The sequence below is a fragment of the Hylaeus anthracinus genome, unplaced genomic scaffold (assembly GCF_026225885.1).
Source record: "Hylaeus anthracinus isolate JK02 unplaced genomic scaffold, UHH_iyHylAnth1.0_haploid 2, whole genome shotgun sequence".
In the NCBI taxonomy this organism is placed as follows: domain Eukaryota; kingdom Metazoa; phylum Arthropoda; class Insecta; order Hymenoptera; family Colletidae; genus Hylaeus; species Hylaeus anthracinus.
The window spans coordinates 3,565,402-3,577,119 of NW_026534838.1; the positions used below are offsets into that span (position 1 = coordinate 3,565,402).

At 39.0% G+C, this 11,718-nt stretch overlaps 1 protein-coding gene across 3 annotated transcripts in view; it reads right to left on the bottom strand.

Annotated features, from left to right (window-relative positions):
• Positions 1 to 174: 174 nt before the first annotated feature.
• The window catches only part of LOC128893016 (uncharacterized), a 14,059-nt gene continuing 2,515 nt past the window's right edge, over positions 175 to 11,718 (bottom strand). For 2 of the 3 annotated variants that reach the window (XM_054153716.1, XM_054153715.1), the window contains 2 exons: positions 6,033 to 6,212; positions 175 to 4,099 (listed from right to left, as the gene is read on the bottom strand). In XM_054153716.1, the coding sequence (XP_054009691.1) occupies positions 1,421 to 4,099; positions 6,033 to 6,212 (2,859 nt within the window). In that variant the 3' untranslated portion in view covers positions 175 to 1,420. The remainder of the gene's footprint in view (positions 4,100 to 6,032; positions 6,213 to 11,718) is intronic. The other variant, XM_054153717.1, reaches the window with a different exon arrangement.

An 11,718-nucleotide genomic window follows, 5' to 3' on the forward strand; every position in this document is an offset into this window, starting at 1 on the left:
CAGCTCCGCAAACTTCCGTATTTTTGTATAAACAATTTCAGCTCGAGTAATCGTCTAATCAAGTTTCTACTGTACAATTCTCTCTCTTTTTTTTTATTTTATTTTTTTTTTTTTTAATCTAATGTAACATGAGCGTTGTGTATATATAGATTTTCAGATCAACGTAGAGAATGAGCGGCACTGACTCACCTTCTTTACAGATTATACATAAAGTTATATAAATAAACAAATCTATCTATTATATATGTATATGTATGAACACGTGCGATGGGTAAATTTAATGCGCGTTAATTATTATTAATCAGAAACGACTTTATCCTGGGCGGGGCTCCAGAGTGTCCTAATATTATTTTATCTGTATCAGTATTTTCTGTATTTTTTTAACGAGCCGATGAGATAACGATTGTTAATATATTGTTTGAACATTAAACAGGTACCGTCCAAGAATAAACAATGAAGTTTACCATCGTGCTTTCTTTCTACCTGAAAATAGGTTTGGTTGGAAGGGATAGCAGCAGAGATTTTGTAAATGTAATCTTAATACTTTTAAATATCTTTCAAGATCAAGATCGAAGAATTAAATGTATGATTGACAAGACGTTATAGGTAATAAAAAGAGATTTATTTGATATCGTAGACAGCTTATACAACTAAATCTTAATCTAAAATATTGGTCGTTACAATTATACTTTGAAACAATTTGTAATTTAATAGTGAAAACATGAGAATATAAAAGTACGGTAATTATAAAGGAAGCTATTAAAAGTATACCTTCTTAATGGCATCGTTAGAAATTTGTTAATATACAATTATCACACAAATACCGTAAATGAGATTTAAATTGGAACGCACGATTAATATATCATAAGAACGATACAATTTCAAAATGCATTGTTACGCGTTACATTCTATAAACTGATTACAGAAGAGCTTACGTTCTTTCGTTCGTTCTTACAATTATTTTAGGTCAGTCTTCGTCTAATACATCGTCTAATGCATACATGTAATTCGATAAAATCAGAAGCGCTCGATGATTAACAAAATGAAAAGTCACTAAGTTATAGAACATTTTTCGCGGGGTATTCACATTTGCAATAAATACAATACATTTCTTCGCGATCCCGTATTTACACTTATCTTTCTATACTCGAGTATTCGACATAATTATGGAGATTACAGAGAGGTTTTACACCGGTTACGTAGCCCTTTGAGATTCGGATTTTCTGATTTCGCTACATTTCGTCCAACTTAACATAGGACTTTGGAATGTTTAAGGTGATCGTATCCACTACGTATGAACATTCACGATACAGGGTGTCCTGTGACGAGTGAAATTCAAATGAAACTCAGATGAGAATGACGAGGCTCGTATTAATTTCTTTCATATTAATTTCTTCTTATTAATTCCGTTATTAATTTCTTATTCCACTTTGGTTGCAGTTTGCTCATCGTACTGTACAGAAGGTATCATCGGTGGCTTGAAGCCATACTCCATCTTGGACTGCCTGAAACTCCCGGTATTCCCTACTTCTTGCCTGGTTCTCCTCATCGTAGCTTGAGCATCCGATGCATACTGCATAGACTTCGATTGCATCCCCAGGGAGGTTTGAATCACTTTCCTTGGGACTGGTCCCACGTACTCATCTATGATCTTATCCTTTTCAGGTGCCCCTCTACCGTAAGGATTTCCGTTATGGTTAATGGACGTCGAGTAAGCCACCAAGTGCGGATATTGAACACCATGAGATCCAAATTTCTTTGGAAGTCCATGCATCGATGGTTGCCTGCCAATAGCTGCGTATCCAAGACCATAGTACTGAGTCGTATTAAGATAACTCTGGTCGTCGTTGACAGGTTCATACAAAGGCCCAGGCAAAGTTTGAAAACTCTGTTGCCTGGCCATCTGGTAATTTCCGTCGTTGTTGTGAACATTGTACACCGGAATCGCCACGGACTTAACCAGCTTCGCGTTTTCTAGAGTGTACGGCCTGGCGTGCTTTTCGTGGACTTTCTCTATAAAAGGCTTCTCGACTGCCTGCGAGACTCTGAAGTGAAACGGAAATGGCACGACGAACCTCTGTATCGCGAACGGCACCTTCTTCTCTATCACTTTTTCCACGTGAACGGGGTACGGGATGCGGATCTGCTTCTCCACTACTCGGTCGATGGGTATATGCACAGGAAACGGGTGAGGGATCGTTATCTGCTTTTCTATCACCTTCTCCACTGGGTAAGGAAGCTTCTTCTCCACCACGTTCAACGGTTGAGGAACGTGGACTGTTTTTTCGATGACCTTTTCAACAGGAAACGGTTGAGGAACTGTCATCAGAAGCCTCAGTTCCATTGGAGTGTCGCTCGTAGTCTTCGCTAGTAGAATTTGTGACACTTCCGGGGTCCCTTGAGGACTCTCCAGGTTCACCACACCTGGGAGACCCTCTATCTTAGGGGACTGCGTAACAATCGTGGAATCAAAATTGCTTGCGATTTCTTTGGGCACAAGGTCAGAGGTGAACTCGGAATTAGGTTGGACTCTGGAGTACTTGGGAAGCGAGTCAATGTACCGTGTATTATCTACTTGTTCCTTGACGGTGTAACTAGTCTTGCTGGCCAAGGGCAAAGCTTGATCCGCTTGAGCGTTCGAGTAGCCAACGTCGTTCTCGTTCACGTTATACTCGTATTTGCCATGTTCTTGGTTATTCGAGGAGACGATCTCGTTAATTATCTCATTATTCTTGTAAACGTTTACTTGGCTAGGCCTGTGCTCCTTGAAGTGGCCCTTTTGTGGCTTTCTGTCCTCTTCTTGGAAACGTTGCTTAGTATGGGATTGCTGTGCATGGGGAACGAACTCTGGAGGATAGTGTATCTCATGCACGGGCGCCGTGTGGAATATCTCCACTGACTTCTGAATCTCCACCGACTGCGTGGGTGAATTTGATACTACCTCTGAGATCTGCTCTTGCTGCGACAATTGATCGCTCTGGAGGTCCGAGTTACCAAGAACAGAGCCGTCATTTTGACCTGTTCTCTGGTTGTCGAGATTGCCGAGATTGTCGAGATTGCTGAGATTGTCGAGGTTGTCGGTGGTCAATGGTGGTTGCGACTCGTTTTTTATATAGATCTGAGGTAAATTTACGGAATCACTCACAGAGTTCATGTCCTGTCCGGCGTTCATTAGCGCGACGCCGACCTGGAGAGGGTTTAAGACTACCTGCGACGCTCCCAGATAATTAGCATCTATTTCTTTCGTGTTTGGCGTCGTTGAGACTACTTTCAAAGGGTCGTTGTGGTTGGTCGTCGGCGTGAAGGGGTATTTATTCCGATGAGGCAGATCTGGCACCACTATCGGACCAGAAAACTTTCCCAGAGACACAGTTAAGACGGGAGCCGCGGTGGATCTCCGAGTGTCGTTCGTGGCGAACGCACCGTCGCGTTCAAAATCTTTCTGTCTCGGTTTGCTGTCTCTAGTCGCGGATCTAGACGCTTCCTGATCGACAGTCCAAGGAATAATTATAGGTTTCGTTTTGTTGCTTTCAAGGTGGTCGACTTTAAGGTACTCCCCCCCGGTTTCGTCTCGTTTCAGAGTTCTCTGGACGTGATGATCGTCATGTGATCGATCGAGTCCATGTTCGAGTGATACACCTGGTGCGTTCTCTGAGAAGTTGAGTTTTTTAAACAACAGAGGCCTAGCGTTCTTTCTGTGCTGTTTCCTGTACTCCTCGTCCGCGGTCTGTCTCGATCTTAATCTACCCAAGTTCTCGTTCCTGTGATTGAAAGATACCGAGCGAATTCGTTGACCGAAGTCAGCAACGTTCTCCGCGGCTATCCGCTCGTCGGTAACGAGGCCCGAGCGGTTGAAGCTGTTTTCAGACGAATCTCTGAGCGCTATGCTTGCATTCGGAAGCGCAATTTCTTGAAAGGGAAGATACTCGACCGTCACGATGTCGTTGGAAGCGTTCTGATGCGTTCCCGTTGCTCTCAGGGCGCCGTTCGTCGATTTATTCGATGCACCGTCTTCGGTTAATTTTGTCTCCGCGGGCAACAGGTACGGCTGAACTACTTGCTTGAGGAATCGTTGTTGGGTATCGGCGTAGGTTTCATTCTGGAAAAGATAACGTATTAATGAACTATTTGCGAGGAGAATTCTTTCACGGGTTAGGCATGCAGGGTGTCCTAAGTGATACGGAGCTCTGTTACTATCGGCCGAATGGAAAATTTCAAACGTAGTCGGTATAGATGTATTGGGCTGTCTGGAAAGTTCATGCCGATTTTTAGTAGGCAACACAGGTCTGAATATGTCGGAATGGCTGAAAACGAATAACATGTATACATTCTTTAGAAGGTGGAAAAGTTGTGGCAACGAAATGGTACATATATAATTCGATAAATATGCATCAAAATTGAAAAATTCAAAAATTCAAAAATTCAAAAATTCAAATTTTCTTGAAAATACGCACGAACTTTCCGGCCAACCCAATAGTTAGGCAGATTAGAGTCGATATCTCGGTTACCATCAGTCCTATCGAAAACTTGTATATAACAAAAAAGATGTAAAATACAATTCTTGATACATATTGTCACTCGCGATTTTGCTATAAGAACGAAGGTAAACGAGTTATCGTGCATTTTATATTGCCTCCCCGACTCAAGTTTCTAGTAGTCTAGTTATACAGGGTGTCCCAGAGATACAGTCTTAATGATACAGCGCTCTAACTCCAAAATTATCGGGCGAATGCAAAATATCTAATATGGAAATTGCATTTTAAAACGGGGCTCATGTTTCAGCGTGAAGGAATTTTTGTTAACTTTGTTATTCAACGAGATACGATGGCCAAGTTTCGTTTTTCAAATGGTACCATATATTTTATTTTAGACCATGCGACAGTAAATTCATTAAACGAATTCAGTAAGCTTTATTGTTTGTTCGTTGAGTTTATATAGTGCTTAACTGGGAAGCTTACTGACTATTCACTCCTCTTGCTTGCTATTGCACTTATCTTATTCCTTATTTTTTTATTATTTTGAGAGGGATCGTGCGATAGTAGTACTTTTCAAGACGAATTCATTAAGCTTTAATGTATTTACCCGATTTTTATTAGATTTCAAGCTTATAACGCTAAAAGCCTACAGTGAAAAAATAAGGAATAAGATGACTGCAACAGCAAATAAGGGAACTTTTTCGAATCCCCGAATATAATATCTCGAAGACGCGTTTCGCTGCGTAATTCGTTGCGTCAGAAATTCATATAACGCGAATTCTGGGTATTTCCTATCCTCGATGACCTTTCTAACATGCTTTCACTCGTTCAAACGCAAAAGGAAATGCTTCGTCGTCCACGGAAGCGATCATCATGATGCGTCAGGTGCGCTACGACCAATAGTCTACGAGAAACGAAAGGAAAATGGGAGAGAAGCTAACGCGAGACGAAGAACGAAAGAAATGTGATTAACTATAATCGATGCAAAAAACTATCGTTCATTTTAGAAGAAGGATCATTACTCTCTCGGCTTATTGAGATTACGCACGAATGAAAGGAAAATTATAACACTTTCCGAGGAAACAGAAACGGTGAATGGAATTGATATAATGTATTGTATATGTAATGCGTCTTATGGAATTCCTCGAGTGTGACTTAATGGGGTGCAATTAACGCTGCTTACGAGGAGAGACTCTTCCGATTTTCTTTCTTTCTTTTTTTTTGAAATTTGACTATAAAACGATCGGCTCGGACGTTTTTCATGCAAATGGGGCGAGGCGAACACATATCCTGGAAGGATTATTCACCGACCGTTGAAAGCGAATGACTTTCCAGTAATCAAGAAGGGAAAGCGAGGAAATCACCATTACCGAAGCTCGTTCGAAAAGTGATCGATTAACCATAGAAGGTGCATAAAAGAGTGCCTCGTTGGCGCAAGAATCGCTAACTAACTTCCATTGTTTCCCTCTGATGGAGAACACTACGCGATAATTATAATTAAATACAGAATATAACACAAGAGTTTACAACTCGGAAGAAAACAATCCAGCTACTGACCGTTCCATAGTTATCTTCGCTTTTGTTTAAAGATATCGCGGTCTTGATCCCTGTTGCCTCGGAATTGCCGATCTGAGAGGAATTGAAAGTCCCTTCGTATTGGTCCGTAAGATGAGAGTCAATACTCGTCCTTTTTCGCTCTAGTTTCGTTGGACTACTGCTCCGTTCATGTCTGTGACTCTGTTTCGAGTAAATAGATGCATGTAATAGAAGAAATCATTTTTGAAAATAAGATTAGCTAGTCTTTAACCCGTTTGCACTCGAGGTCTTTCTTATAGTCCGAGAGTCTGCGACATAAAATTTCGGCCAATTTCATATTACAAATATCCTTTTGCTATTTGACTGTTTTCTACGAAAGAATAAAAATAATCCAAGGCTGGCAGAGTACAAACGGTGCATCGCTCCGCTAAAAAGTCGGAAACATGTAAGAAATAACAGTATCTTTGACTTATTACTGCATTATTACTGACATTTTTAGAACGTATTCTTGACATACCAAATTGCATAAAAAAGCTGGTCTGGCAGATTGTAAGCGGTGCTAAATGAGTGCTAATGATTTTAGTCAAACTACTTCGTTTCTCCAACAAGGTCTCCCGACTGCCAGACCCATTTAACATCGCTTACAATCTGCCAGACCAACTTTTTTATTCAATTTGGTATGTCAACGATACACACTAACAATTTCGGTAGTACTGATTTTGGCCAAAAATCAAATTATTATACAAAGGCCATAGTGAAGCGTTGCATCACTGAATTCATGCCAGACCAAGCATTTCTCAACTAGGGAGACGTACCATCTTAGGAAAACAGGTTCATTTGCGTAATGAAATGAGTCACCCATTTCTGTCGCGAGTTCTCGGACTATTAGCATTCTATTGCTAATACATTGCACGAATGTATGAGCTATCGAGATTTGAGAATCAGGTCACCTTTCGACAATCATTTTATTGGCACTTCGAGTTCCAAAGAAATTAAACCTAAACAAATATTATTGTTGGCCGATTTACTGCGTCAAACCTAGCGGTGACCGAGAGTCACCTCTCGAGTGCGAAGGGTTAATATTAATAATCGATGGTTTATGCCAGAGGTGTACACTCTAAGCTCTGCAGGTAGACTGGTACAGGTAGAGTGGTAATCGAGAGAAATACATGGAGGATTTATGCGCTAATTACGCGCTATCGTATAAGAGCAATTTCGATTTTTACGCTTCATCTCCTAAGGGACTTCCCTCTTGGTGCAAACGCAAGTTTTGTCTCGTGAGCGCAAAATTCTTTTCTTATGGATTTGAAGAGCGCATAAATAGTGCATTATTTTGCAAATTATTATGCAATTTTTTTCCTTAAATTTTATTTAAGTGGGGCTAGCTAGGCAGACGTCCAGATAATAAAAAGATCACAGTTTGCTCGCGACAATTTAGCGAGTAACGCTAAAGTTAATCTATAAATTTACAGTTAATGTACAACAACCAAGTGGGCGAGGCCTGACCCAATTCATAGCAGGTGGAAATAGAAAACAAACGAAGAATCTCTAGAAACGAGTCTCGCGATTCTATCTGGACGAATGAGAGTAGAAAATTTGGTCGTTTTTGGTAAAAGTTTAGCAGTGAAACTCCATAGACGAGTATCGATGTTTTCTATGAACGTGCATCTTGTGCGAGTAACGCAATATTTGCACGATGAATCTTCTTTTGATGCATGAGAAATTCCTTCTCACAAGGTCTCAGTGAAATTCAGCTTTCTGTAACAGTTCTGGTTGTTAATTAGCGAAACAATGAGAATGAAAGGGCGTCGGGATTAGAAAACAGAGATCCTAATTGGTAAAAGATATATAATCGGTGTAATTAGAAATCATAATAGCATTCAATGAGACAAGGATTACACTCGCGTTATTGGTAATTAGAGCCGATGTAAATCTGGACGGAACGTCGAAGAATTAACCCTTTGCGCTCGTAGCGGCGTCTATGGGGCGACATATGTAATATAAAAGTGATTTTTGAACGTAAAATTTCAATTTTACTTATATCAAAACACAGCTAATCATTAATTGAAATTATATACATTATATATATATATATATATATATATATATATATATATATATGTAATATATATGTATAATATATATATATATAACTTATTTGAATTATATTATATAATTTTTTATAATTTGAATTGTTATATATGAATTATATACATTTATATATATATATATATATATATATATATATATATTACAAATTATATACATTTATATATGTATAATTAATTGAAATAATTCAAATTATAAAAAATTATATATATATATAAATGTATATAATTTCAATTATTATATAATATATAATATATATATGTAACATATATGTATAATATAAATATTATATATATAAATTATTTGAATTATATTATATAATTTTTATAATTTTTTATAATTTGAATTATTTCAATTAATTATACATATATAAATGTATATAATTTCAATTAATATATAATATATAATATATATATGTAATATACATATACGTATAATATATATATAAATTATATAAATTATATATATATATATATACATTGAGTCGTGAATGTTTTTAGATGTTTCTTTTCGAAGCAGAGTTTTTGGTTTTACAGAAATTTATTATAAATTTGGACTCGTTTTGATTCTATAGAAAACTGCCTTTTCTATAGAAACGGATTAATACGAAGAAGAAATATACGACCGCGTAGCGAGCAAAATTGCATCGCCATTGATTGAACAAATCGTACATCGAGAGTAGCAGCAAGTAGAGGTCTGAAAATAACGCGACGAGTCGAGATGAGAGAAAGGTGGACTTTACGGTACCGCTGCCGTCCTCCCTTTCTCCTGCGCCGTTCGAGCGAGAAGAAAGGAGAAACGGGAAAAGATGCTCGCCGCATTCTTGCAGTATAAAAGAAAAACTAGTGAGAGTCGTGCACGAGTTCAAAGTCGCGTTAAAAGTAAACCGATCGGACCCCGTTGGGGCAAGAACGCTTCATTGGCGCATGACAGTCTCGATTCCGTTTCCAACGAGGCCTCCTACGCGTTTCTACACAGCTTGCAACTGGACCCGAGACTTCTGGTCCAACTGTTCGTGTTCGACGAGTACGATACTCGAGTATTTCTCGATTAGTCGGATATTCGAGTATTTTACACATCAAGCATCGAACTTACAGTACCGTGTACCGTACTTTATTATTTGCTCGATTACGTAACGACTGTAACGAACAGACTGCGGATCTTTATGCAAAATATAATGTTTGCAAAGGTACAGCTACAAACACTGAACCTATTAGGTAGACTGGAAAGTAATGTCGTTTTTGCAATTTTAAATCCTTGTTTGTCACTCGACAGCTCGTTGATTTTTATCGGTCATTGAAAATTTGCACACTAGCTTGATAACCAGGGCGATTACATAATTGCTTAAAAATAGAAATTTATCCAAAATTTGTTTGAATTTAGTGTAAAAGAAACGACATTACTTTCCGGTATACCTAATACATAGAAATTTATTTTCTTCTGCAAATATTATAACATGAACTTTACTTTCAATCATTTTTATATTCCTGCATATTATTTGCATTTTTAGCGTTCTTACACATTCAAATTTCTTATAAATCCATCAAGAACCGCAGCCTAGTAATTGAATTACGAATGCGCGGGAGTCTAAACGAGAAATAAGGCACTGGGATTCGAATCCACGATTTTACCTACGCGACCAATCCCGTATCTTACGTTTCGTGTTTTCGTTTGACTCCTTAGGCCCAACGCACCCGGGCGCAACCGATTTGAAATTAGTGTTGCGTTGATTTTATTTAAAGTGTTAAAGGAAAGTTTACATCCTTATTACACTACTGCGTGATGCGCACGCTGTTTTCAACATTTCTTACAACTTATATGATTTTCTTGCTCTCATCCATCCATTCCTTTATCATCCTTTACATTTTATTTTAAACTTTCGTCCTTCCATACTTGGTCTCTATTTCATTTCTTCGTTAAAGAAATTAGTGTTGCAAACCGTTTGCGCTCTTTGTTTCACCTAGATCTACTTCGCTGTCTTTGTTTTACCTAGATCACCATCTTTGTTTTACCTAGTTTCAGAGTGCTTTGAAACTGATCAGTTGCGCCCGTGTGCGATCGGACTTATTCTTGGGTATCGGAGGCGCGGATACTAAAAATGTACCCAATTAAACAGTTTCGATGTAAGCGTCGTTGCTTGCGTCCCCGATGAAAATATTTGTCAGTATTCGATTCCTGTCTGGCGCGTTCTTTGAAATTGCTCGGAAACCTGATCTCCGTAACTGGTGAAACTTGTCAGTGAATTCTGAACGCTCTTTGGTCTTTCTCTTCCGAAAAGGGGCATCCTCCGAAACCAGTTGACGTTATTTTCACTCGTTCTTAGCTCTTTCGACGATATTTGCGCCCGTTTCTCTTCGTTCCTCCAGTTTCACACCGAAACGCCGAACACGCGTTCGCCAAACTGCCGTTCGGATCTGGCGGGAAGCTGCTGTACAGATGGACCGATTCCGCTGGTAATTGACTTTTTCTTGCTTCTCGTTGCGCTGACACGAATTCGAGGAAAGGCCTCGTGAAAGGAAAGATATAAACAAACAGTAGGCGAAAGGCGTGTTACACTCCGGAGGAAGAGGAACGGAGAAATGGAAAGGGAAACAGCGAGAACTTTTGACAGGAGATGGGTCAGCCCTCTGGTCAGCTTTCATACGAAAGTGGAGAAAGTTATTCGCACTTTTTCTCGGAGGAACCTTAATTGTCGTAGGCACAGCATATCGGGACGTTGGATTCGCGATCGTGCGGAAATTGTACCAATAGTACCAATTACGCTAGATAAAATTTAAGGTTGTAATAGCACCTTCTAAAATATTCTTCATTTTTTTTTTTTGCGGAGTTAATCGATTCGGCTTATGTAATCAACACATTCACGCCGGCGCTGCTGTTTGTCTTTCTCGCCATGGGGCGGCGCGGTGGTACGCGCCATCTGATAGACGCGCGAGCGCGAGCCACCGGTGGTACGCGCCGCCCGATGAGAAAGTCAAGCGCGAGCCACCGGTGGTACACGTGGACGCGAACGTGTTAAATCTACTGAATATTATATTAGGTGGAGAAATAAGTTCGGTGTCTTTACGTATATTCAGTTTTTGCGGAGTTAATCGATTTGGCCTATGTAATTAAATATACTGAATATTATATTAGGTGGAGAAATAAGTTCGGTGTCTTTACACATATTCAGCTCATTAAAAATTACATTTACGCTTACATTTCAAATTGAAATTTTGTTCCCGCTGATCGGTGTCTTTAGGTATTAGCTTCACGCTATAACTAAATTCACTATGTAACTTTAGCCTAATTGGTATATAACCGGGAAAAACAATACTTCGCATCATGACGTTTCGGAAAAAGCACATTGGACATTGTATTCTTTTTGCATTCGAATCGAAGAAAAATGCTGCTGTTGAAACGTAACAAGTTGCGTTTTTCTTATAAATAAACATCGAATATATGATAAAAAGGCACCGAACTTATTTGTACACCTAATAATAGACAAGATTAATAATAGACGATTCCTTCGGATGTGTATACATCAGGTTGTCCCAAAAGTTTCTTTCGTGAGTTGCATTCAATTATTTTCTGTGGCAGTGTTTATATAAATAGTCAATCT